Genomic DNA, 27,571 nt, shown 5'->3' with positions numbered 1-27,571 from the left:
CTGGACAGGCTCTGGGCAACGGGGGTTTGACTGGGAGAACTCGGCCCCTGCGGAAGGCCCAGCGGCAGGAGCAGTCCCTCACCGGGTGCGGTACCCGGTGAGGGGTGTGTGTGACACCGTACACGGCCCGGGACACACCGGGTGATGCCGCCTCACCCCCCTTCACCCACTCGGCACCGAGGCCCGAGACCGTCCGCCCCCGCCGCTCACCTCAGCCCACCGGCAGCGGGGCAGAGGCGGGTGAAGGGGGCTCAGCCGCAGGGTCAGAGGCCGGCGCGGAGGGGCGGCCCGCCTCGCCTCGCCTCGCCCTCCGCCCGCCGCAGCCCCGCCGCGCACGGGCCCCGCCACCCGGCGCCGCAGGCGGGGGCAGGCACGGAGGGAGGGGCGGGGGAGAGGCGCGCGCCCGCGGGCGGGGCCGCCGGCGCGAGGCGTGCCCCGGGGCCCGCGCGCCGCCCGCGGCGGTTGGCGAGCGCCTGCACCCGCCCTGCGGCGCGCCGGGGGAGGCGCGGGCTCGTGCTCGCGCCCTCGCCGTTGCCATGGCCCCGGCTTGACGTCACGGGCGGTGCGCTGCCCGTGCGCTGCGGCGCGGTGATTGGCGGAGACGCCGTGTGTGGCGCTGGGAGAGAGGCTGCAGCGCAGCGAGCCGCGACACAGCACAGTCCGCGCCGGCCGCCCGCCCCGACAGACCCGCCGCCGCGCTCCCGCCGCGCACAGGTAACGGGGCCCGCCGCGCCGCCCCGCGCCGGGCGGCCGCCCCGGCACCCTGCCCTCCGCCCCCGGGGAGCTGCGGGGGGGGGGGGGGGTGCCGAAGCGAGGCGGCCGGCGGGCAGCGCCGAGCAGCTCCTTGCCCGCCCCCACCCGCTCCGGCCTCGGTGGCAGGGAGGGGAGCGGGGCGGCGGGAGCAGCCTGCCCCGGGGGCGCCGCCGAGGAGGGCGGTGAGGGCCGCGCAGGTGAGGCCGCGTCTGCCCCTCCCCGCTGGTGAGGAGCGGCGAGCGGGGACGAGCGGCCGGGGGCGGCGGCCGGGGAGGGGGCGGCAGGTGAGGGCTCCGCCCGTGCCGCGGCGGCGGGGGCGACCCCTCGGCGGTGGAGGGGGGGGGGTGCGCGCCGCCGCCTCCGTCGGGCGGGGGCGCGGGCGGCGGCGCTGGGTGTGGTCTGCCGCCGGGAGCGCTGCCCGGGCGCGGAGCAGCCGCAGCGGCCGCCCCTCGGTCGGGCTTGCTGCTTCCGCCCGCCCTGCCCCTCGCCCCCACCCATCCTGCCCGCCCCGCCCGAGCTCTCCGGCGGCAGCGGCGGCTCCCTCGGGACTACGGGGGGCTCCTCCTCCGCCCCCTCTCCCCCGCCTTCTCCTCCGTGTCTCTCTGGGGCTGGGCCCGTGGGCCGCCCCTCGTCAGGCCGCTGCCGGGGCGGGGACGCGGCATCCTCGGCCGCCGCCGCCCCCGGCGTTGGGCGGAGGTGAGCGGGATTAACGCGCGCTGAAGTGGGCAGGGCTCCGGCACCGATCCGCCATGACAAAGGCGGCCGGCGAGGCGCTCGGTGTCTCGGCGGAGGGCGGATGCGGCGGCCGCAGAGCGGGAAGGGGAGGCGGGCGGGGCGGCCCGAGGCGGGCCTCCGCGCCCCGGGGAGCGCTGAGGTGCCGCGCCGTGCCGCCCGCTCCTCCCTCGGGCCGCTCCATTTTCTGCTGTCACCCCGCGTGTGCGGGAAGCGCAGCAGCGCCCAGCCTCGCCGCGGGCGCCCTCGGCCTCCCAGGGAGGATGCTGCCGTAGAACGCGGCGTACGGGCTTCGGGGCTGGAGTTCTAACGACGCTCGTCCTGCGCACTCCCGGTGGTAAATAGCCGTAGCCGAAATCTTGATTTTAAAATGGCTCCTTAACCGCGCTGTTCGTGGTGCGGTCAAGTTTTCAACGCACATTTACAAACGCCGCTGAGTTTTTGCCCCGATGGTGGGGGTAGCAGATAAGAAATCTTTCCCTTTCAGGTGACTGGAATGTTAAATATGGGCTTCATTTATACCGAAATGGAAGGTGGTGCTGCTATTGTTTGTGGTAACTTCATGCAGAATAACAAAAACGTTAGTGGTTAAAGATTAAGCTGCTGGATTATTGTGTATGGAACACACAGAAATCCGTAAAGCATACATGACTAAAATAATTCTTGCTTTAATAATACAATTGAACTTTAAATGGAGATGGTGTATCCCAAAGTGCATTACTGGGGCCTCGAAATGATCAAGTCAAGGTACATAAAAGGATCGGGTATGAGGGAGGAGTAATCTTTGCTGATGTACCAAAGAAAACATAACTGGTACTTACTTTCAGCAGACCCTCTTTTTTTTTTTATTTTTTTGTTGTTTTTAAGTGCTGGTAAGATGCAGGTTCAGAAGCATCTCAGCCTGGTCACACTACCTCAAATATTGAAGAAGTAGTATTTTTGAATAGTAAAATCTCCTTTTGTCTCTGAGAGCATAGCCTCTCAGGTGGAGCAGCAGTACTTGGCTCAGGAGGTCTACCATATCCCATTTTGGGAGAGGAAGTTAATACTTGAAGGGTGTGCACCTTCAAGTTCAGATACTTGGTGCATTTTGGCTTTTTAACAGCTAGTGTGGGATTTGATTTGCACATCCCTATGCCAAGTCCTTTTGCAAGTAACGGTAAGATTCTGATAAGGCATAGAGTTGCCTGGTATTGTTATTGTGCCTGGCCTTTATGTGGTCTTCTGTGAAAAACTTACTAGTAGATGTTTTCTTCATCAGTTTTGTTATATTAATAATTGGATGCAGTTGGTGCTGCAGCTTGAATGTGATGTGATGAGAGTGATGACAAAGAACTGGGATCATTTATGTGCATAAGACAGGAATGATTTGCTTTCAGTTCACCTCTGGATGCTTTTGTTTCCATTTCTTAACATAATGTACTTTCAAAAGTTAACAATTTTTCAGAAGGAAGTGGTGACTTTAACTCTTCATGAATCTGTGTGTTTGAGCATCAAGTGCTTTTACATCTTGTAATGCTTTTACACCTTGTGCTCTGTATTTCAAATGTACGTCTTATAGTTCCATACAACTTAAAGAATGGTTGCTCTGCATATGCAAACACCTTTGTCCTTGATCATTGTCTGAATAATGCCTCACTATTTTTCCTCTTTAGAAATATCAGCATGGATAAAAATGAGCTGGTGCAGAAGGCCAAGCTGGCTGAGCAGGCTGAAAGATATGATGACATGGCAAGTTGCATGAAGTCTGTGACTGAGCAAGGAGCTGAGTTGTCCAACGAAGAGAGGAATCTTCTCTCTGTTGCCTATAAAAATGTTGTAGGAGCTCGTAGGTCATCTTGGAGAGTCGTCTCAAGTATTGAACAAAAGACGGAAGGCGCTGAGAAAAAACAGCAGATGGCTCGAGAATACAGAGAGAAAATTGAGACTGAGCTAAGAGACATCTGCAATGATGTGCTGGTGAGAAATAATGAAACTGTTGATCCATCTTTACTTAGGGTTGCAGGGTAAATGGTGCTGGGCCTTCTGGGACTGCTTCTACTCTGTCAGTAAAGCTGTGCTCTCCTATGCTGTTTCTGAAGGATGGCTTTTAAAGAATGTCTGACTTTTCTCTCTCTGCAATGTATTGATTATTTATATACAAATCATCATAGTATTGAATGCTACAGTATTTGGAGACATGTTGAAATGCTATATAAAGTAATAGTTATGAGAAATCAACATATTTCTTTGAGGCTGAACTACATGCAGGTGTAGTTTGGGGTTTTCTCCTCTGCCCTTCCCCCTCAATGTAGTATTTGTATCTTAAATCACTGATTTCTGCAACTTTAATATGCTGCTCTAGTTGTAAGAGGTAGTTCTTACTCTACGGAAATTGTGCCCCTCCCTGGGCAAGATGATGTAATGTTAGTTATGACTCAGCCATGCAGAAAATTGACTGCAGGAAGAGGCAGTAGAAATGCTGTAATACCTTCTTAAACTTAATTTTTTTAACAGCAAACTAAAAGGATATTCAAGTTGAGCATTTTCTGTGGCTTGTAGTTCTGTCAAAATGTACATGTACCTGGCAGACAACCCTATATTTTCGTTAAGAGTCTGGTTTATGAAAACCGAAGCTTGTTCCAAAAGCTTTTTGAAGATTGTCTGGGTTTTTTCGACAGCATGTGCCTGTGGTGCTTCAGTGAGCCCATGATTAACGGATGCCCAGGCCTGTGACCACCTGTGAGGCAGATGTTGCTGTCAGCAGTAGAGTTGTCCACTGTACTGTGGGCACTGCTGGTGTGTCGTCCCATATGTGACAAGGGATCACATACCTGGAGGTGACAGAATGACATGTGATAGGAGGGAAGTGTTAAATAGCTAAGCATGTGCTTGAAGATCTCATGTCAAACAAAAATTAAGATCAATGAGTAGCATGACTTTTGCTTGCTGTGTAAGATAACTAAATGACAAGTGTGGTGATCACTTGTAGAAGACTCGTTCTCCAAGGGTGTGTAGAAGTCGGTGTGGATAGCTTCAAATCTTGGCTTCCAGTTCAGGCTGGCTTCCATGGTTATTGTGACACACCCAGTTTCATGTTGTGTTATCTTGTGTAAGGATAACTCTTAAACTTCCACTGTGAAAATGGAAATGTTAAACTTGCACATAGGAAAGATGGATTTATTAGTTCTTGGGTTGTGAGTCATTTATTTAAGCCAGGGAAGTAGGGACCCAAATCTGGCATTCTAATTTATTGCCATTTCTTCTTCTTTTTTCTTTTCTTTTTTTTTTTTTTTTTTTTTTTTGATTAATGGGCATTTCCTCAGCGGTGGATGCTTTCAGGTCAAGAGTGATCTGAAATTCTTTTGTAAACTATGGTTGAAAATAATTTTAATGAAGTCATGGGGCTTAGAAACCCCGTTTTAGATGAACTTAGTGTTTGCAATTGAATTTCTTTTGCTGATAATAGAAACCAGATTGAAGTGAAATTTTATTGTACATACTAAATACAAAAACTAAAACAAAACCTGAACTTTTGAGTTTGCTAAAGCACCTGAATTATCTAGGCGGGAGGGAACACGGCTGGGGAATGTTGTTAAGTCTTCCAAATCTCAAAATAGTCTTAAATTTCTTTTTGTGTTAATGAGAGATACATATATAATTCAAATAAATTCTTGTTATTTGCTATGTTACTACTTTTAGGAAGCTGATGTCTTACTAATCTTCAGTGTTGCTAGTCTAGCTGTCCTTAATAGATTAAGGAAAAATTACTGTCCAGAAGAAACAATGCCTTAGGGGTGATTAGCAGTAATAAAACTACTTTTTTAGAGTTGGGTTTAAAAAAAATAATAATAAAAAAATTGTTTTGTTGTTCAAGGGATAGGATTTAAAAATGCTTTCAAATGTCAAGCACTACCTTTGACACTGGTAATTGCATTGAAGAATTAGATTTGTATTTAAAAAATACTTTTGTTTTCTTTGTTGGAACGTCCTGTTTGCATACATTCCTACTCACTTAGAAATGTGACTGACATATTGCTTTATTTGGCATTTTAATAGAGAAAAAAGAATTGTGGTGACATATTTAGTTGTTTTCTGTAAACAGGAATCTTCACAGTGCTGCATGCAAACATGGAACTAGGAGGTGGTTTGGGTTGGGGGGGTTTTTGGTTTGTTTTTTTTTTTTATTCAGGAGCTCCTCCGATCTTTGTACGGCATAATCTAGACTACAGCTGTTCACAGAAGTGAAATACAAGGTTTGCCAATTCTTCATTGGTGCAAAGTATACCCTTAATAAGACCTGAAGTGCTAACAAACCTTCAGAGCTTTTGGTCAAGAGCCTCGGCAGTTACAGTGCAAAAGCAGCTCAAACTTATGTCATTTATTAAGACTGTGAATCTGCTTGAGCTTTTGTTGTGTCTTCACTTGCCTGCTAGGCTCTTAAGTAATATTTAATACTCTGGGGTGTTACATCACAGCTGAGTGTGGAAGTGACTGATGCCCTAACTTTAGTGTTGAAGGGAGGAATCCAATGAAGAGCATGTGTTTGTGACTAGCAGAATGTAGCCAGAGCTGGCTTCTCTGCCGCTCCTTGCTCTCCGCTCGTTTCTTGGAATCAAATTACTAGTGGATTGGAAGAAATAGCTCCTCTAATCCAGTAGATGCGGAGTATATTAAGCTCTGTGTGGGTTCTGTTCCCAGCTCTTCCACTGACTTACAGAGTGAATAAGAGCAATTAGTGCTGGACTTTTTTCTTGCTTCTTAACTATTAGACCGAATGATAAAATTGTAGCAGTAATATGGGTCAGGTCTGACCATTTATTTTTCTCCTTTACACTGACCTTGCAGCAGGAAAAGGCAGCATCCTTGCTGCTTCCTAAATCTTCCCTCACTTGAGCCTGCTGGGGAGTACCTCTATAGCTCTACAAACAGCTGAACCCATCTTTTTGTTTGCTGCGGCCTCAGAGTGCTGCTGTACAAAGAAAGGACACCTAAAATCTCTTGGCTCTGTCAGAGATACACTGGAGGATATTCAGGTGTAATATAACCAACTCTAATTTGGAGTTGGTCTGGTAGTGCTGATAAACTGCAGATAATTGTGATATGTTCTGCATAGTACAAGTTTCTTGCACTGCACAAATAAAGACTGAATTTCCAGATTCTTCAAGACTAATACAGTGTGTGTGGGAAAGTCCAGTGCCATACTTCAGCATCTTAAATGTGCCTGAGTAGTATAGAAACTCTCCAGCCTCAGAAGTTTTGTACTGATACAGGAAATTAAGTTTTTTCAGTACTTTTCCTCATGTGAGCCAAGTGTGTGCTTCACATCATGTTTCACTTTCTGTAGTAGAAGGGAGGATCTGCCTAAAATGACAGTATAACGATCCTTTATTTGTTGTTTCAATAATAAATATTGTTATTAATCTAACAGGTGTAGATTTTCTTCAGAATGCTTTTTGCAGTTAATTGAAAACAGAGCTGTAACTGATGTGGTTCAAATTAGATCTGTAGTAAGATTAAGTTTTCAGCTAATGAGAATTCTGAAATACAGAGAAGAAGGTATGGAGAGGTCTCTAAATGGCTTAACGTCTGATCGTGCTTGTATGTTAGAAGTTCTCAGGAGATTTGAACTGCTAGTAGCTCTCAGGTAGTCTCTGACATGAGCTAAATGTAAACTAATAATTTAAAAACACAACTGGCTTCAGTATGAATGTAATGCTAGACAGTTACACTCTCTTCCCTAGGCTGGTACATACGGCAGTAGTCCCCTGCCCTTCTGTATGTGACAGTTCCCATGTTCTTTCCCCATGCTCAGCCTTCTGGGTGATGTCTCTTTCTCCCACGAGTTCCCCCTGCCCCGAGTCGTACCTTAAGTAAACCTCTTTGCTTACAGTGCCCATGTGCTCTGTTTCACTGTTTCTCTTCCATTTTGGTTGTTCCCTTAAAAGTCTAGAGAGCTTCCTGAAACTTCATCTGCCTTTCAGCCTTCTGAAGTTACTGTTGCATTTAATGCTATACAGCACTTTTTCCCCAGTCCCTGCCAGAGGAGCTGCAGGTTAATGGTGCTGTTCAGGACACTCTTAATAAGATGGAATTGTTTGCTTTATTTGCCGTGTTACTTCTCCCTAACTTCATGCTCAGAAGCCTAAAGTGGTACTCCTTGTGTGCTTCTACTATTTAGATTTCTTTGCGCTTGTTACGGATGTTTTACTTTTTAGAAGTTGTAGTTGTTGGGAGGAGAGAAGGTACAGTAAAACCACAATTAAGTGACTTTTGGCTTGTGATTCTTTAATGTATATATTGCTTATGGGGGAGTAGCAGAATGTTGAGTGACCTGTCATGGAGCTGCAGTTCATTGGGGGAAGGGTGCGTAATTCCATTCAGAATGCATCTAAATGGCTTTTTAAGGAACATGCCACAGAACTAATGCCTGTTTCCATCATACTAAAATCACTGTGGGACTATTTCCTAGTTGCCTGGCAAACATCTAATAGGTTACTATGTTAAGATCTGTAAAACCTGTTTCTGCACTGATTCTCGATTACAGGGTTAGAAAATTAAGTCTTCTCTCCTATACGAAACCATATGCTTTTTGACATGCAGATGTGTGAGGTATTTTTAAAATCAGTTATTGTATGCTTAGTGTGTCCTTCTGATAGTCAAAAAGCACGGCTAGCCTATAGAGTGGTGCTAACATGCTTGAGTAAGTGTACTCTACGACCCTCTATGCTATGAAGATATCTGATACTAGCACAAAAATTAATGTTCTGACTGAAAATTGCTAACTGTAGTTCTGTGACTCCTTCAGGCTTGCTTAGTTTTTCAGTTCTGGCTGCACTTTCTTTGTCTTCGAGATTTGTGTCCTTTATTTGATTTTTTTGGAAAAGAAGGGGAGGCATTTGTAGAAGCTTCTCTTTACAGAATGTTGATCACAGAAGGGGGGTGGTTAATTTGTTGGAATCTAGGAGCTAGGTGGCCAGAACCCTTGTTTCAGAGAACTTGGTTCTTATTATTTTAAGCTGTTTTAGTTGAGTAATTTAGGTTGGAAGGGAGGTCATTTAGGTCACCTCTGCTTAGATACAGTTGGATCACATTGCTTATGGCCTTGTCAGTCAAATTTGGAGTGTCTTCAAGGATGGAGATTTCACAACCTTTCTGGGTCAGCCTGTCAAAGTATGTGGTCATACTTACGGTTAAAAGTTAAAAAGAAAAATCCTTTTATGTAATCAGAACTTCTCATGTTTCAATTTGTCTGCTGCCTGTTGTCATTTTACTGTAGACCTCCAGGAAGAGTCTGGCTCCATCTTCTCTAGGCAGCTGTACAGAGCAGTGAGATCTGCTGCTCTTCTCCAGGCTGAAGAAATCCACCTCTCTCAGCCTTGCCTTGTACACCAGGTACTCCAGCCTCATAATCATGCTGGTGGCCTCCACTGAACTCACTTGAGTATATCCATGTGTCTTTTACCATGGAGCCCAAACCTGGATGCAGAATTCACGATGCTAAAATTTGTATTAAAAGATGGTAACTGGTAATGTGCTAGTGGTGTATGTGAAAATATGTGAGTACCTCTGGTTCACAGATGCTTCTCTGAACTTCTGTATATCACAGAGCAAAATATAGCCAGGGTTTACTAACTTCCCAGGACGGTTATAATTTAAGCTTTTGATTAACTCTCCCAGTCTGGCTTTTTAAGTTAGAGTTTGGCTGGTATAATTGCTCTCATATACTGAAGGTAGGAGGCTGAGGCAATTTGCATCAACCTCATCATTTCACTTTGTTAATCCTTTAATCACTTCCCTGGTTGTGGCTTTACCCCTTCAGGGTTGGCAGCTTTTTTTGGCTGTTGGGTTTTTTCCTCTTTTTTTCCATGCAGTGAAAACACTGCCCAAACTAGAGCAATTTTCTTAATTTTTTTTTTGTTGGGGTTTTTTGTGGGTTTTTTTTGGTTGGTTCGTTCGTTTTGGTTTTGTTTTTACAAATGGTTGTGTTTGGTTTTTTTCCTTAGGCAAATTAAGCTGTTGAAAAATTATTGGATCTTGGAGAATTAAAATATCATTCATGGATCCATTCAAATATGAGATGACTTGGTTTGGTTTTTATTTATTCTACAATGTTCATGTAAATGCATGAAACTTCAGCTCATGTTTGTCATGTTTGACAGGATTTTAAATTCCAGCATATATAGGAAATGCATTGGTGGTTGGGCTGTATGAGCAAAGGAGAGCAAGTACTTACTAATCTTAGCAAGAAGTTCACCTATAGTGTTGATATGTATTTAATACACCTGCTTATCATAAAATCAGCTATGGTGCTCTGCATAAATGCAAAAATAAAATTAAACATGCAGGTACCACTCATACTTTCTTTACCTCTGCACACTTGTGTATGTACACATACATACAGGTATCTACATCCTCTTGCATTTACTGGAAGTCAAAAAATCTTTACTATAGCCTGTAGTCTGCTGTATTGGTTTCGGTTGGCATTAATGTTTAATAATAGGCTTTGATTTAAAAAAAAAAAAGTACATAATACTTATGCTGTTCAAAAGTATCCAAGTAACAATTTGCTTTATCTGACAGCCACCTTTGGTGCTCAGGTACTTTATGCACTTACTGCTGTTCTAAGCAGCGAAATAAATCTGATCAGTTTAGTCGCCTGTGACAGATACTCTCCTTCTTCCAAGCTCTTAGAAGCAAGAACTTCAATGTGTGTACTTGCAATTTTATGACAAAACCAAGTGTGTTTGTTACACTGGATGGTTACTTAGAAGGCTGAGTAAAAGGCTGCATTGTTAAGGTAGCAGCTTTTACTGTGAAAGCTGTGAGTGGTAGAAATATGAAATCTAGGATATGAACAGAATTGGTGCATTATTTCTGTGCATCTGTATAAACAGATGCCACGCTATTACTGGTTTTATCTGCGAACTTTTGTCGTGTTACCATGTTCTTGACAGAAGTGCATGTTTCTGAAACAAGGTCTCAAATGCTTTACTTGATCTTTGCTGTAGGCAGACACAGTGGCTCCTGGCTCCAAACCTGAAGCTGGTTGTGCATTCAGGCAGTAGCTGGCTACCATTTTGCAATAGTTTGAGAAAGCTTCTGCTATTAAAGTTGATTAAAGAGCATTGATTGTGATTATTTCTTAAACTTGTTTTTTGCTGAATGTCAGCTCTTATGTAGTTACTAATTTTTCTTGAAATATGTCAGAAGATTGGCAGTGCCTCTCCTAATGAAAAGTAATAATAAATCATGCTGCTGCTGAGGTGAACAGGGAGTTCGTAATTTTTTGTAATCAGATCTAATGCAGCTCAAATGAGCAGAGAGCAGTTGCGGGTTGGTGGTGGGTTTTGTTGTCTGATTTTTTTCTGGATGTTGCTACCTTTTGTGATTGTGTGGGTAACAAAATATTTACCAGCGGGAATCTGACCTCTGGTTATGTTCTTCTAGTGTAGAGTAGGCTTACATTGAGAAAGTGGTGTTTTTACTAACAAAATGCTTTTATTAGTATTGTACGCTATAATGAACTCCTAGTAAGATACATAGTCTACTTCATGAGATTTCAGATCTGCTCAGAGTGTACGCTGCTAAAGATAAAAGGTTCTTACTTCTGATTCTTATCAAGGATTAAAAGAGTTACATCAAGTTTATGGGGGCGTTCTACTAATATTTCTTCAGAGACCAAAACTATAGAATTGTCTTGAGAGAGCTAGAGCATGCTATGCTTTAGCCACAACAGCTAGCATTTACACCTGTCCAGCAGAAATTCTCATCCAGTTCAGTTGGTTTCCATTCTGTATTATCTCAGGTTTCTCAGAACATGTTCTGTTTCTTCAAAGAATAATGATCCTTGCATTTGGCCACCATTCTGTTTTGTTGCATGGTCCCCAGTACTCAAAAAATAGGTTACTGAGGTGGTGCAAAAAAAAAACCAAACCACAAACCCAGGTAAGAATTGCATAGAATCATAGAATGGTTTTGGTTGGAAGGAACCTTACAGGTCATCTAGTTCCAACCACCAAGCATATTGGCTTTGATCTTCAGTGGAGACTATTTGGTATATTAATGTCTATAGCAATGCCTCAACAAATTAAATACTTTAATACTAATTATTTTTCTATTAAGTGTCTTGCTGGGTGCTGCCTTTTGTATGAGTTTTCTCAAAGTTGGTTACTAAACTGGAGAAGTGGTTTTACCTGTGCTTCAGAATTTGATTCCTTTTCTGTCCATGTGTATGTTAAGTGTACTTCAGTAAAAGCCTGCAGTGATTCGCATGAAGGACCTCAAAAGTCTCTTGAATAATCCTCAAGAGTATATCCTGATTTGCTTCCCTTGCCATAATTGTGAATTAGAAAGCAAAGTGATAGAAGGAACAATCTAGTGAAGGGCATAATAAGTCTTAAGCTGGGGAGGATAAATCTGCAATGAGACACCCATATGACTGTAAAAGTGTAAACTGAGGTGCTGCTCCTCATTGCCTCAGTTCCCATCCTTTTCTTGTTATGCAGACCAGTGGTGTGTCCATCCATTGGTGCCATGTCTTCTGTCTAAGCACCCTGTATTTTAGTGCATACACCTGCTTCTCACTGACTTAGTTCTGTCCCCAGCATACATGTCAGCATGAAGATGATTTTGCAGGGTATCCTACTTACTCCATGTTTCCCCTCGCCTGCCCATATATATGCAACTGCTTTTTTCTAAAGAAGCACTTTAGACCATTCTAGTAGTATTTTCTTGCATAAGCTGAAATTTCTTGCCATTCTTTCTGTTACACAGTACTCCCTCTAAGTCCTTTAGGGTTTTTTTTTTCAGTTGCCGTATTACTACTCGAGCCTCATTTCCTCCATTTTTTTTTTTCCCCTCTTTCTAGATCTTTGGCAGATTGACTGCAGGAAAACTGCTCATCAAGTGTACCTTTTTCCTGTTCTCATGACTCCTGAATGTGCCTGTGCACGTCACATCTCCCACTGTCCCAGTCAGATTCCTCCTTGCCCCCTGAAGGTTCTTTGTCCCAAATTCTGAATTCTTCCCCTGCTGAGGCTCATCATTGTTAGCTCATCTCTTCCAGCCAGCCTTCTCAGCTTTTTCAAACAACTTCTGCTGTCTGTGTGAGTGGGCAGCCAGTTTGATGGGAAGAAAGAATACTGATACTGAGAACAGGCAGCAGGCTTGTTTCCTTCTTCAGCAGACAATGTACCACAGAGATCTCCAGTGCCACAGCATCCATTAGTAGTTGACAGATTTTCTTGTATTCCTGTTCTAGTGAGTAAATGAGAACATAGACATCTGTAGCTGACATCAAACAAGTGGCTTTGTTTTTGGCTGGAGTAGGCTGACAGTGGAACAGTCCTTTTGGTTTTCACCCAAGAGCGTTGGAGGTCACCTGTGATGCAGCAGCTCTTATCCCAAGCTCTGGATAGAACTGTAATCAGAAACAGCATAATGACTGTCTGAAAACAGCCTGGGTTTGGGAAGGTGTTGTCTAAAAATATTCTCTCCAGCAGTTCCTAGAGACATGTGTAAATGAAATTTCTACTGGCTGCAAATGGTTTGGTTAAACCCTTTGTAGTGTGCGTGCCAACCTGTGCAGTGCAGCTAATTGAACGTGTTGCTTCATAACCTGAGTAACTTTCCAAACTGTGGTGCTAAGGCAGAAAACACATGGATGGAAAATCACTCACTAGCTTTTTCTGGGAATGGTAGGTGTCTTGAACTTGTCTGACCCAGGCGGCCTACTTTGATGACTTTGTCACTTTCATAGAGTTCTGTAGAACAGTAGCTTAACAGAAGTGTGCTACACTTGTTGGTTAGTGGTTCCACTTGAAAATGAGATATTATGTAGCTCTTCCGACAAAATACATACCTGGAAACCTGGTCCTAATATGAAAATATTAGGCCATTGTCAATGTGAAAGAGGTTTCAGGTGGAGCTCAAAAAGATACACTTTCAAATGTTACATGAATTAAAAAAGCTATAAAGAGTTCTTCATGTCTTCATCCCTATGCCATGTTCCACAGACGGGTGACCAGTGAATTAAAGTTCAGCTAATATCCTTGTGTAATTTATCTTCACAACCAGAAATAATGTCTTAACTATGTCAGGTGTCTTTTGATACTGCATGAAAACAAAAGGCCTAATGCTTATCAGTGTATTCTTTTGTATTTTTGCCATTCTGCAGCTTGGTTTTTTTTGTGTGCAAGAGCAATATCTTTTTGTTTCACCAGTAGTTCTAGAGTTTTTACATATTTAAAACCAAAGTTCCTTGTTCTCAGTACTTTATGTATTACCTGCTCATTTACAGCTATGTTGTTCTAGAATCTGGTGATTTTAGTCTCCTGTTTGTCAGGAAGGAAATATCTTAAGTAGAAAATTGAGCTGTTGGTGCCATCCTCAAATGCATTAAACTATCTACAGTTCTCAGGCTGTACTGAGATTCAGCCTTTAATAAAGGGAAATACAGAACTACAAGCAACAAGGAAAGACTGAGGCGTTGATTTTAATGCTCTTTTGATGAATTTGGGAATAGTCTTCTGGCCCATAAAAGTAATTTTCCAAAGCTGTAAGCAAATGCTTTGAGAAGAAAGGTAGTTTTAAGCTTCAAGTGTCAGGAAAGGACTGTTCAAGTCTTCATGGGCTTGCTTCCTGTCTTCAACTGCAGTTCTCACCACAACTTGACAAACTGAAGCATGTCTGCTTGCAGTAAGCATCAGGCAGACTTTTTGTAGAGGGTTGGGTGTTGGGTGTTTTTGTTACACAGAATTACTGCCTGTTACATGTCCTTCTTGCTCCTGAGTCTGATAACTCTGTCTATAGGCTTTATGTTGCAAAACCACAGGAACAAGCCCATAGGGCCTTTCATCAAAATGGGCTCATGGTGTATTGTGCTTCATGTTGCCATCTGTTGACTCTGTCCTGCTCTGGCAAAAGAACTTGTGTAAGAATGAAGAAAGTAAGTATCTTTCCAGCTTCGTGCTTAAAATAAGCCAGGATTGAAGTTCACCAGTACAATAATAAAGTTGTATGTGTGCAGCCTCTGTTACGTCTTTGGAGACAAAGACTTTTCTCTGGTGCATGTTTGCTGGAGATGGGGGAATATACCAAATCTGAGATTCCTTATATGTGGTGTATGTTAGCATAGTGTTGCAAAAGCTGATGTCTCCATGGTTCAAATGTGTTGTCTCTCCCAGTCTAAAGTACCAGAAAGCTGTTAACATAGGCGTAATTGCAGATGTGGAGTGGTGAAGCATGATTTTTTTTTTTAATGGCCAGCATACTAGTAAGAGTTGAGATTCAAATTTATTACAGGCATGCTTTGTTTAATTTATTTTTTTTCCCTGTTGTTGGGGGTTTTGGAGTTTTGTTTGGGGTTTTTTTTTAAGCAATAATCTTCTATTAAGTCTTTCTGGAAGGACTTTGTATGACTTTGCTATGAAAAGTATGAGAAGCACTTGTACAAGCTGTTCCAGGTTTTGGCTGAAAAGTGCTCTTAAGATGCTGCTGCATCTGCCTACTTGACTACAGTGCTATGGTTTGTTTCACAGCAGTTACATTCTTGCTATCAAATGAAAAGCTCTGATAATTACAGCTGTGTAGCTGTAAGGTTTGAGGGGCGGGGGGTGGTGTTTTGGTTTTGTTTAAAAAGCTGCTTCTGCCAGATTCTGATGAAGGCACTGTAATGAACTGCCCATCAAGTTGGAGTTAGTGCATATTGATGTATTTCAGAAATGGATGGGAATTTTTCACAATGGCAGCAATGTTATCAGTGAGCATGAGGCCTTAACCACATGCCATGTAGCTGTAATATACCAGTGTTGTGTGGACTTCACTTGTCAGGGTGTTGTGTATATTGCAGTAGTGTGGATTGCCTGACAAACTTAGTCATTACACATCAGCTTATTGGTCTGGTCTTGGTCTAGCTGTTAGCACTTCAGTAGCTGGTATGGGGATCACCTCCATACTGATAAACATTGCCATACCAACTGGTAAAGAAGAGAAGGTAGGCATGTATTGGTGGTACTACTGAAACAGTTCTTGTCTCTGTTTCTTCTGCTTTGGACAAACAGTGGAAGGAAGATAAGCAGTATTCCCCAGTGGGTTAGCAGGTAACAAAGTGTTAGATTGGTTATACCTGTTGCTATGCCTAACTTCATCTCCTGTAGCTGAACTCTAAAAGGTCAGTAGTTTTATGTGTCTCATCTATATGGCTTCTGTAGCCACACCATCTCCATGCAGGCTGAGGCTTTCACAGCCATGCTCTACGATAAATAGGTGTACCCACAATCTTCAGACTGACTTTGAAGGAGCGTTTCATGTCAGTAAAAGAAAGTATATCCTGAAATAAAAAGACTGGTACAGACAGGAAGAACTGAATATATAGTACTAGATAAATAACAGGGGAGAGACCTCCTACTTTTAAATGTTAATCTGCTTTCAGATCTTGTTGATCTTCATGAAGTATTTGGCATAAATAAAATTCTTCAAAAAATATGTTGCCTACCAGTCACTTGTGTCACATAGACAGAATGAAGTCTTTTATCCAGATACCAGCAAGCTACTCTAGAGCAGTCTCAGAGTCAAAGTTTCTTTGCATGGGCTATATTCTATGAATAGCTGATTAGAGGTGTTTAAAGGGATTCTCTTAGTTTGTCAGTCTTTTAAATTTGACGTGGGTTTGGAACTTCTTTTCACTAGAAGATGTATACACCATCCACTGCTGTTGCCCTGTTACCATCTCTCTGATGAGGAAGACTTAGTTGATAGTCTTTCTTTAAAACTTAAACAGGGGAAGTTTAGATTGGATATAAGGAAGAATTTCTTTAAGAGTGGTGAGGCACTGGAATGGGTTGCTTAGGAAGCTGTGAATGCTCCATCCCTGGTGGTGTTCAAGGCCAGGCTGGACGGAGCCTTGGGTGACATTGTTTAGTGTGAGGTGTCCCTGTCCATGGCAGGCGGGTTGGAAGTAGATGATCTTAAGGTCCTTTCCAGCCCTAACTATTCTATGATTCTTCTGTGTGTGTTCATGCCATTCACCCATTCAGTTAGGTGTCTGTAGACAAACTTACCTCATTTGTGACCTAAGTGAGTTTAAATCTGGCAATTTGGTTCCTGCTGTAGGAGTGAGCATAGTTGCGCTTTTTGATTGAGCATTATTCTGTAGGGATGATGAACAATTCCAGTTTCTAGAATCACTGAAATTATTTTGGTCTGACCAATTAATGGAGGGTACAGAAGGAGGGCAGCTCCCCATGGTGCCAGAAGGGTGGGTGCAAACTGATACGCCTGACCTAACTGCGGTCCTAAAGAGGAAATCTAATAAGGAGCCTTATTCTCTGTAGCTAGTAACCTTCAGTTGTCAATGAAGGCAGAGCTTCTTGGCACTCGTGAGAAATGTCATAGCTGTGAATCTTGAAGCTCTCTAATGGTGAGAACAGAGCATGTAAGTAGTTACAGAGAGCTGAAGCACTGACCCATGTACCTCATGGCCTTCTGCTTTGTTCCAGCCATGCTGGGGCAGAGGTGGCTCTGAGGCTTCTCCTCGCACAGTGGTACGCCTTCCAGAAGGGTGCCTTTGGCATGGGGCAGCTCGGAAGTCCATTTGGCTGGCTCCTTAAAAATACTGCTGCCACCAGCTTGCTTGTGTTACGTTCGCTTTGTGCCAGAGGATTGTCTCTGCTGTCATTTGGATGAGAAGCAAGGACACATAGTATTTTTTGATGTCTGTCTGCATGGTAGTAAAATGAAGCTGTATACCAATCCCCACCATACTGGAAATATCTAATATTAAAGGTTGAATAAATACCTTTTGTTATGTTGAAACCAATAAGTAAGTCCACTAACATGTTTAATCTCAATGGAGCATAGGCATAGCTGAATCTTGGCTGACTTTGCTTTCTGTCAGCTGGATTTCTTTATTACCCTGTCTACTAAGATAGAAACGAGGGAGTGCTGCTATAATGGGTCACTTCATTTTGATGGGTTTCACACAAGTTTGAGTCTACCAAGCTAAATATTCACAATTTACATAAATGAATTAGCAGTTCTGTAATGGGGGAGGAGGGGACACAAACAACCCAAACCTAACCAAACTTGTTTACCTGTTCTTTCTGTGAATTAGTCTTCTGTAGCTTTATGTCAGTTAGCGTGTTGAGCAAAGCAGGTACCATGGGTGCCTGTGTCACAGAATGGTGGTTACAACCTACTGTATTCAGGCTGTGCCTGTCCCACAAGTATGTTGTGCAAGATCCTTGCTTAACCCAGAGGGTGCTATCTGGAGGGAAGTACTGTAAAGAGCCATCATTCTGTGGGTTGGAACTAAATTAGAATTGTCCATTTCTGTGGTGTCATTGGAAATATGAGCTAAAAACAGTGAGACAAAACCAAAATATCAGTCATCTAATCTGCAGGGTGAAAAAGACACACAGAATTCTTATTAAAGTATCTTGTAAAGAATCACGTGCTACATAGTCTTAGCAGAGTACACGTAACAGCTTCTGATTTCAAGTGTTCAAGTACTTCTGTACTTTTTCTGGCTTTTAAATAACTAGCTTTTCTTTCAAAGTCTGACTTCTAGTACTCAAGATCAAGAAATTTGACAAGCCTGTGCCTTAATTTGACTAAACATGTTGGAGCTAATGATTTTTTTTTTTCCCTATTTTCTTTTCATCATCATAAAACTTGCTAAACTGTACAACTGCCTGGGCTGGGAACTTACTATGTTAATTTAATAAGCAGTTAGAATAATCCAGAAAAATCTGGTGTTATGTGGCAGCCCTCAGGGAGGATTTGTTGGAGTGACTCCAGAGTGCTGCCTTTGCTTTGGAAGATGTAAGGAACACCTGTTAAGGCAGCACATAAAGTCAAAGAGAGGATCCTTTTCAGTGCTAGAGAGCTGCCTGTCAGATTGTCAGCTGTCTGGAAACGCGAGAATCCAGGTTCATCTTGCAGTACAGTATTCTGGTTAATGGGAGCTAGGTTAATGAGGCTTATTTAGTGCCTGTGTATGTAAAGTACTTGGGTCTCCGATTTGGCAGTTGATACTTCAGATCCTTTTATTCGTGGATGCAGACTTTCTTCCTTAGTATACCCTCTGCCCAGACTTTTTGGATTATGTTCTTTTTATTAAGGTACTGTATAATGGCTTGCAGAAAGCCATCCTTTGGTCACACAGTCCTCATCTGCTACATTAACACAGCCTTCTCCCCATCAAGTCTCAGCATACAGCATTCCTTTTTGTACCTAGAATTGCAATCCAGAACACGTTCTCCGTAGCTGAATTCACTATGTAGGATGCAAAGAAAATAGGCAAAAAGTAAAGCTGTCTTGACTTTGAAATAGATTGTAATATAACTGAATTGTTGGTTCAGCATGTTGCAAAAGTATGTTTGATCAAAACAGTGTGTTCTTTGTTTCTCTTTTTAGTCTCTGTTGGAAAAGTTCTTGATCCCTAATGCTTCGCAAGCAGAAAGCAAAGTTTTCTATTTGAAAATGAAAGGAGACTACTACCGTTACTTGGCTGAGGTTGCTGCTGGAGATGACAAGAAAGGTATTGTATGTCAGCTTGTGGCTGAATCTTGTCAAATTAGATTGCCTTTGGTGGGGTGGTGACATGACTCTAAGAATAATTCTGGTTTGGATGTAAATTTCTTTAGTAACAGGCTTTCTGTTTGCTGAAGAAAAACTGTGCATTGTTGGCTTTCAAATGAGTTCTACAAGTTCCCATGTACCTGCCATTTGAAGCAGGCAACAAATGTTCAGTCATGAAACCTTGAAATCAACCCTAATGCATACATGCATGCCTGCATGTAGGTGTATGCATCTTCAGCCTGGCTGAATATTGGTTTTTACCTCTTTGTAGGGGCTCAGTGTTGTATCTTTTTAAAGCCTTGTTTGTGCCGTATCTCCTGCATCTGTACAGAACACAAAAAGCCTGCATAGGTTCAGGAATCAGAGAGACTAGAAACCACCTGGAGAAAAAAAGGAGCAATAAAACTCATCTTCCTGTTAGGAAAATTTCTTCCATAACTGTGGTAGTTTAACATCCAGATGTTTTTTATTTCCTCAAATTTCTTGTATCTTCATATAAACAGTTTGTAATAGTTGCAGGTAAGTTGTCTCTATCTAAATATAGTTAGAGAAGTTAATACAAGGCACTTAATATATTAGGTGGCTTAACTGCCGTATGTGAAAAAACATCCTAACAACATGTTGACTCCATGCACTGTTCACCTTCCATTCAGAACCATGCATAATGTTTAGATACAGCTTATTGCAAACAGTGCAAATCTGTTTCCTGGAGCCCCTTAAGACTGGTGGCAGCATGTCCTTAAGATCAGCACACTTCAGCACAGATCCCCATCTGGTACCTTCCTCTGGCTGTTTCATGAAGACTCAAGTTAGTCTGCACTCAGGCTGCAGACACGGGATGCTTTGGGATGCGCAATCTCAGTGCATGGACTGGTGTGCTCAGCTGTGTTGCTGATGCTCAGTAGCACTCTGCCCTCCTGTAAGACTTCGCGTGTTCTTTGTCGTGCTGTTGAACATGCGGTGCCCCTGTGAGCTTGTGTAGCTCAAGCTAATAAGCCCTCCCAGTATGATATAGAAAGACATCTGCATGACTTGAGAGAAACAGAGGTGAAACAGGCTTCAAACATGTCTGCTCTAGCTTTGTGGTATATGCATTATTTCCACCTTACAGAAGGTAGCCCGGTTTCCCTGATGCGCTGGATAGTAGGGAGTTACATAAAGATGTTAAGACTTGGCATATCAGAGCTTGATTTGACTTCTAGTGCTTACTGCATGCAAACTGACTCAGTCTTGGTGACTGCAGAATTGCAGGTGTAACCAGTTCTTTATGTCTGTTACTGTACAGAGTTTAATTGTATTTTCTCTTTGGTAATCTGCATTCACACGCATAGAAAGTAAAATATTTTGAGTCCTGGAGGTTTTTATTCTGTTGAGGATTAAGTTGCAGGCTCTAAAATTAGACTGTGAAAACCTTCCTTTAAAGTGGTTTTGAAGTTAATTTTTGTTTAAGCTAGGGTCTTGGCTGAGCAGCTTTTAGTGGGTTTCCAGATGAAGAAAATATTTTTGAAAGCCCATCTAGCTCGTAGTTACTGTGGCTCCTAAAATTAAGGGGTTTTTTTATTCTCTTTCTCCCTCCAAGTGTTTCATGTCACAGGCTTTTTCCTGTTTGCTGTCTGTGACCTTGAAGAGCAGTTGATAATTATTGTTTAGGAAATAATGGCTGTTTGGTTGGACAGTATTCTCTCAGCCTTTTGCAGTAAATACAGCAGCAATATAAAGCTCCTGACTCTAGGAACTGGATTTTTATCTTCATAAACCAGCTTGTTTATGTTATCAAAGAGCAGTGTAGTGGGCAGGAATGTCAAACAGGTACCTCAGCCACCTGTTACAGCCTTGGAAACTGTAGAACACTTTCTAAAGAATTCAAGGTTAAAATCTTGCGACTTTTATATGCTGGGTGACTGATTTAAAACTAACAGAATACATCAATTTTGCACCTTTTTTTTTTTTAAGTTATTTATGTTAAGGAAAAATTATTAAAAAATCTCAGCTTCATTCCTTGAAGTTACTTGGTTTTCATGCTGTGTACAGGTGAACAGATTGCATAGACATCCTGAACATTGGTGTAAGTTATTTTCAGACTTGAAGTACTTGTGACTTAAATACTGATGTATTTTTGAGTCCTTGGCACCTAAAATTCTTTATTTTTGAATACATGTGACTGTTGCTTTTGCAGAGATCATGCTGGATGCATTTCTAGTTTGATCCAGAAATGTCAGGATTGGAGTCCTTTTGCATCTGAATTGAATGACTTCCTGCCCACCTTCTTCTCAGATGCTATTAACAACCCTGGAGAGTGCAGGAACAATGGTCTCTTTGTTTCGGGTGTCTAGCGCCTCTCTTGCCTCCTGCAGTCATCAAGGACATAGTCCAGCTTGTGGGCTGTGCTGGGCCATGATCTCTGACTTGTGCAGGCATAATGTGCTCCTAAGTTCAAGTGCGTTCAGTGAGAAAAGAAACTGTTGAGCTCTTTAATCTTGGTATGCACATTATAGTTGGGTATTTTTCCACCAGGAGTTTAGAACTTGTACAGAAGAACCAATTAAGAGAATGGCAAAAGATTAGTCTCTAAAAAGAGCCCAATTGTTATTTTTTCTCCCTTACTTCAAAGTTTATAGGTACTATAAGTTTAAAGTTAGGTAAAAATGCTTTCTGTATCTACATTGGAAATGGAACTATGTTGTAAACTTTAAAAAAATATATATCTAGTTTGGGTTGAGGTATGCCACACTGTCTTTGCCAAGCAATTTGAATGGAAATTCATAGATGGCTGTTACTGAAAGGCAGTGGTAGGCAAAGGTCATCAGTGTGACTGAAATGTGGATTTGTAATGCTTTGCTGTGTATAAAGACATTGAATATTTGGTACTGTATCAAGCCAGTGTGCAGTTAAAACTTTGATTTTTATACCTTTCATGTAAGTGATGGATTTTATATTCCTCAAATGCTACAGAACTGCTGCAAACACTTGTAAATACAAGTACTTGCAGGGTGGTGGAGTGAGACTCAAACCTGTGATTTGGTCAATGACAACTTCCTTTTCTTTATATATATGTAATTTAAAAATTAAGTATCTGTATAAAAAGTCTGTATAAAATAGCGACTTCTTTGGTGAAATGCTCATTCACAGGCGTTGACTCTTAACACACTTTGTTCATGCAAGCACGAACACAAGTCCTGATTGTATGTCTGAATACAGTATGTGAATTACTTATTGTGGTTTTTGTGTATGTGTTTTCCCCCCAAAGGGATAGTGGAGCAATCGCAACAAGCGTATCAAGAAGCTTTTGAAATCAGTAAAAAGGAGATGCAGCCAACACATCCTATCAGATTAGGTCTGGCTCTGAACTTCTCTGTGTTTTATTATGAGATTCTCAATTCCCCGGAGAAAGCCTGTTCCCTTGCAAAAACGGTAAGTTTAAGGCAGGCAAAAATTCAGTTATTGGTATAACCCTTTGTCACATGGCCAATGGAGTTGTTTGTTTTTGTAACACTAGGCTTTTGATGAAGCAATTGCTGAACTTGATACATTAAGTGAAGAGTCATACAAAGACAGCACGCTAATAATGCAGTTACTGAGAGACAACTTGACAGTGAGTATCATTAAAGTTTACATGTTGTTGGTAACAGGATTGGTCTTTGGGGCACTCGGAGTTCATTCTTGGCTGTGTCTGTCATTTACTTACAAATGAGTTGATGGTACCTCGTGTTTCTGAGCTACATCTTTTTTTCTGCCTTGTCTTTTTTACTCCATGCACTAACATGCAGTTTTCTGACAGATGACAAATTGACCAATTTTTTTTCAGGTTTTCTTTTTTTTTCTTTTTTCTTTTTATTCTTTAAACACAAATCTAAAGCAAATGAAACAGTAAAATAAGCAACCATGCAATAGTGTAATTAATGGCATAGTTCACGCCCTGGTCTTCATGGTGGGAATCGCTGCAAGCAAGAATGCAACAGTAAGAAGCATCTCTTTGTCACCAGCTGTAGCCCCTGTAGTCTGATATCAGCGACATTTACAAAATAGCTGGACTTTTTTTAACCAGAAGTAAAGCTGTACAGCTGCATAACATTGGGGTTGCTGTATTTTCTGGTTTTGTTTCTAGCACTTAATTTCCCTGTTCCTTGGAACCTTTTCCACTATAATAGCAACTTAACACTACTGAAAACACTGTTTGTAAGCAACAGCCGGAACAATCACGAAACAACTGTAAGATATTTCTTAGGCTCTTTACGGGAGACAGATCCAGGGCTGGCATTGCTCTCAGTGTCTGTGTGTACTGTCCCTTTGAGTGAGATTGCTCAAGAGCTATCCTGAATAAGTGGTATTGAAACAGAGAATAGAAGCTGACATTAATTGCTAGTTTCCCAGTAAAAATAATGTAAAGCTTGTCATATGAGTTGGAAAGCAAATTGCTTCATACAAGAGCAGAAGTTGGACTGAACTACCATAGTGTCTGAATTACAGTAGTAGTCCTGATAATTGATGGGAGCTTTCTATTGTAAGGGAGAAAGCTGTAGACAGCTGCAGGATTCCATATTGAATGAATGATATGTCTTCCCTTAAATGCCTAGCGTGACTTGTATGAGTGTGTTGATTCTATGTTTTTCCACAACTATTTAGATGGCTCCTGGTAAACCCGGGACAAATAGTCATAGAATGGTTTGGGTTGGAACGGACCTTAAAGACCATCTGGTTCCAAACCCCTGCCATGGGCAGGGACACCTTCCATTAGACCAGGTTGCTCAAAGTCCTGTCCAGCCTGGCTTTGAGCACTGCCAGGGATGGGGCAGCCACAGCTTCTCCGGGCAACCTGTGCCAGCGCCTCAGCACCTGCAGTAGTGCAGAATTTCTTTTCCTAGTATCTAATCTAAATCTACTATCTTTCAGCTTAAAGGCATTCTCCCTTGTCTTGTCACTAAATGCCCTTGTAAAAAGTCGCTCTCCAGATTTCTTGTCGGCCCTTTTTAGGTACTGGAAGCTGCTGTAGGGCCTCCACTTGAGGTAGAAAACAATTTTTGATGTGTGTGTGGCTGACAAAGACTGCAGTGAATTCCATAAACGTAAGAAAGGGTCTGTTTTGCTAGTTATGCAAATCTGTTACAATCTGTTAGGAAGCTTTTGACAGTGATTCAGCATGTTGATCAGTATGTGCAAGGAGCAGGTTTCCTCAGTTGTCAACTCTTTGTATGTTGTCTTTGAATGGCTGAAGAAGCTGAGTGTGTGCATGCTCAGCAAGGACTGGAGGCAGAGAAGTATTCAGAGGGTTGTTTAACATGCCAAGTCTTAATCTGTTTAACTGGGATTGCTAGATAATTCCTTCTTTGCTCTTGTTACGAAATTCTTTTGTTTTCTTTAATAAAAATAAAAAAAAAGACATCCCTTGCCCCTGAGGGCCTTGTTTTCCCGAGCAGATTTGTTAAACTGTGCTCTCAACTGGTAATCCTCCCCATAGCAGTCAAGCCCATTTTATTTAATGAATAGAGGTATGTATATGTTTAGATTGAGTACTGGGAAAAAATTCCACACCAAAAGGGTTGTCAAGCATTGGCACAGGCTGCCCAGGGAAGCGATGGAGTCGCTGTCTCTGGAGGTATTTAAAAGATGTGCGCTTAGGGACATGGTTTAGTGGTGGACTTGGCAGTACTGGGGTAGTGGTTGGACTTGATCTTAAAGGCCTTTCCAACCGAAATGATTCTGTGAGTCTTTATTCTAGAGGTTAGGATTTAGGGTAGAAGCCTCCAATAAAGCTGTTCTTACTGATTGTTCCTTATAAAAGTAGCACTGAAATTGAGACTAATGCAGTATTATAATAACGTATTATGGAATAGAGTGCAGGGGCTAGAAACAGACTGTTGTCTCCAGTAAAATAATTTGTGCTTAATGCCTTCATCAAGGAATATTGAGCACAGGTATTATGTATGATGTTCAGAGCAAGAGCAAGGTTACTGGTCCTCACAGAATCATAGAATGGTTTGGGTTGGAAGGGACCTTAAAGATAATCTAGTTCCAACTTCCTGCCATGGTCAGGGACATCTTCCACTAGACCGGGTTGCCCAAAGCCCATCCAACCTGACCTTGAACTACCAGGGATGAGGCAGCCACAGCTTCTCTGGCCAACCTGTTCCTGTGTCTCACCACCCTCACAGGGAAGAACTTCTTTGTAGTATCTAATCTAAATCTGCTAGCTTTCACTTAAAAAGCCATTCCCCTTTGCCCTGTCATTAAATGCCCCTGTAAAAAGTCCCTCTCCAGATTTCTTGTAGCCCACTTTAGGCACTGGAAGCTGCCCTAAGGTCCCCCCCCTGAAGCCTTCTCTTCTCCAGGCTGAACAAGCCCGGCTCCCTCAGCCTGTCTCTATAGCAGAGGTGCTCCAGCCCCTCTGGTCATCTTCATGGCCTCCTCGGGACGAGTTCCAATGGGTCCACATCCTTTTGTTGGAGGCCCCAGAGCTGCATGCAGGTTTTTCTGTTGTCTTGTACTCCTGGAAAGGATAAAACGTCTCTGATGATGAAGGGCTGTTGTTTGGGGTATTTTTTTTTAAAGCGTCTTGTAAGACCATAGTGATACTAAGCTGTAGGTAAAGAATTATTCTTAGGTTTTACCACCTTATGCTATAGAGCGTGAAGGATTCGGTTAGTGCTGCTGGAACTCCACAGAGATTGCAAATCATACTGGGCTGGTAATAGTTTGGAAGCATCCACTGTGGCAAAATACTTGGTTCACAAAACAATTTCTTTGCCCTGGGTGTTGGTCTGGAACTGATGCTTAGTTTCCTTAGTTGGTACTTAATCTTGATATATGGCTCCTTAGTATGATTTTATGGAGCTGAAAATGAGATTTTGTGCATACTGCATGTTTACCCTCATTTTCTTCCTCCCCTGCCCTGCTCTTTAAGTTTGGAAGCTCTGTATTCCAGAAGTTGCTAGAGGGACATGACTGACTAAATAGAGCCAAGGGATAGAGATTTAGGTGAAATGCTTTTGGTTTTAAAAGCAAAACAAAAAACTTGAGATGCCTGTTCTGAAGAAAAGGATAATGTTGAATGTGAAGAAAGAGCTTTACTGAAGCTTTTCCCTCAGAAGGATGTACAAAGCTGGCTTGAGGAGAAGGTACAAATCCACAGGAAACAAAGAATTTTTTGTTCCTGATTCTCATGTATCTGTTCTGTAGGTCTGATTCTTGCCTGCTGATACTGTATTTTAGGAGCTTTGTGGATGTGAAACTTTGGTTTTGACTGTTCATGAGCTTCCTCATTAAATGCAGCGAAGGGGCTGGGTCATCTAGGGCTAGATTTCCATTTTGTAATAGCCAGCAATTATATTCATGTTAATGTGCGCTTAGTAGGACCTCTTACAAAATTACCATTTAAGAACTAGGCTTTCTTTCTAATAATTCCTTACTAAATATTAGTCACTGATGTTAGTATCTTACATATTTTACTGTTTTCTTTCTCAAACAGTTGTGGACATCGGATACCCAAGGAGATGAAGCCGAAGCAGGAGAAGGAGGGGAGAATTAACCAGCCTTCCAACTTCCATCTGCCTCATTCTGAAATTTACACAGTAGACCATTTGTCATCCATGCTGTCCCACAAATAGTTTTTGTTTACGATTTGACAGGTTTATGTTACTTCTATTTGGATTTCTATATTTCCCATGTGGTTTTGTTTAATATTAGGGGAATAGAGCCAGTTAACATTTGGGGAATTTATCTGTTTTCATCTGAGGTGGCCAATATAGGGTTGTGACATTTTTATACAAGTTTTACATGTTTGGCATAGTACTTTTGGTACATTGTGGCTTCCCACAAGGCCAGTGTTAAAACAGCTTTCTATGTCAAGCAAAAACGAGTGCTTGCATATTGGTCTGTCATGATGGAAAAAAGGGATAATCAGTTGCAGCCACAGGTGTAGTTAGTATGAGTATTCAAGCTGGAGCACACATGGCTGTGAATCAACTGATGTCCCATAGATATTGCATGTCAAGTAACATGTGAAATCTGTGGAATATACCAATCAAGTGTACATCTCTGATTGCAGCTGAAGTGTTCCTTAAGACAGTTTGCTAACCCAGTCAACTTTCTCTAGAGAAGGACAGAGAAACGGTTCACATTCCATTATTTGTAAAGTTACCTGCTGTTGCTTTCATTATTTTTGCTACACATTTTATTTGTATTTAAATGGTTTAAGCAACCTAAGAACAAATGTACAAGTAAAGATGCAGTAAAAAATGAATTGCTTGATATCCATAATGACACTGTATATCGAGCACAGCAGTACAACAAAAAAACATGTATTTAACTTTTTTAGGTTTTTTGCTTTTGTGATTTTTTTTTTTTTTTGATACTTGCCTAACATGCATGTGCTGTAAAAATAGTTAACAGGGAAATAACTTGAGATGATGGCTAGCTTTGTTTAATGTCTTATGAAATTTTCATGAACAATTCAAACATAACTGTTCAGAACATGTGTATTAAGTTGATGTAAGTGGAATAAAAGTTTTATGAATGGACTTTTCAACTA

The 27,571-nt window shown here is 42.3% G+C and overlaps 1 protein-coding gene across 2 annotated transcripts; it reads left to right on the top strand.

Annotated features, from left to right (window-relative positions):
- The first annotated feature begins 561 nt into the window (after positions 1–561).
- YWHAZ (tyrosine 3-monooxygenase/tryptophan 5-monooxygenase activation protein zeta) lies at positions 562–27,571 on the top strand. Of its 2 annotated transcripts, none has more exons than XM_065668707.1 (6): positions 562–714; positions 3,141–3,444; positions 18,883–19,006; positions 22,295–22,458; positions 22,544–22,639; positions 26,510–27,571. In XM_065668707.1, exons 2-6 carry the CDS (start codon positions 3,151–3,153, stop codon positions 26,567–26,569), a joined length of 738 nt encoding a protein of 245 aa, XP_065524779.1. In that variant the 5' UTR covers positions 562–714; positions 3,141–3,150; the 3' UTR covers positions 26,570–27,571. The 2 variants fall into 2 exon arrangements, with proteins under 2 accessions (XP_065524779.1, XP_065524780.1); XM_065668708.1 differs by lacking the exon at positions 562–714 and adding an exon at positions 1,271–1,449.

The sequence above is a fragment of the Lathamus discolor genome, chromosome 2 (genome assembly GCF_037157495.1).
Source record: "Lathamus discolor isolate bLatDis1 chromosome 2, bLatDis1.hap1, whole genome shotgun sequence".
NCBI classification, from domain to species: domain Eukaryota; kingdom Metazoa; phylum Chordata; class Aves; order Psittaciformes; family Psittacidae; genus Lathamus; species Lathamus discolor.
Note: the sequence above shows the minus strand (reverse complement) of the source record. Positions and strands in the feature narration are given on the sequence as shown.

Bases quoted from the DNA above. Each gene is read 5' to 3' on its own strand.
- YWHAZ (XM_065668707.1), top strand. From the start codon at position 3,151: ATGGATAAAAATGAGCTGGTGCAGAAGGCCAAGCTGGCTGAGCAGGCT. The intron at 19,007-22,294 runs GTATTGTATGTC...TTCCCCCCAAAG, and splicing joins TGCTGGAGATGACAAGAAAG to GGATAGTGGAGCAATCGCAA. The intron at 22,640-26,509 runs GTGAGTATCATT...TTTCTCAAACAG, and splicing joins TACTGAGAGACAACTTGACA to TTGTGGACATCGGATACCCA.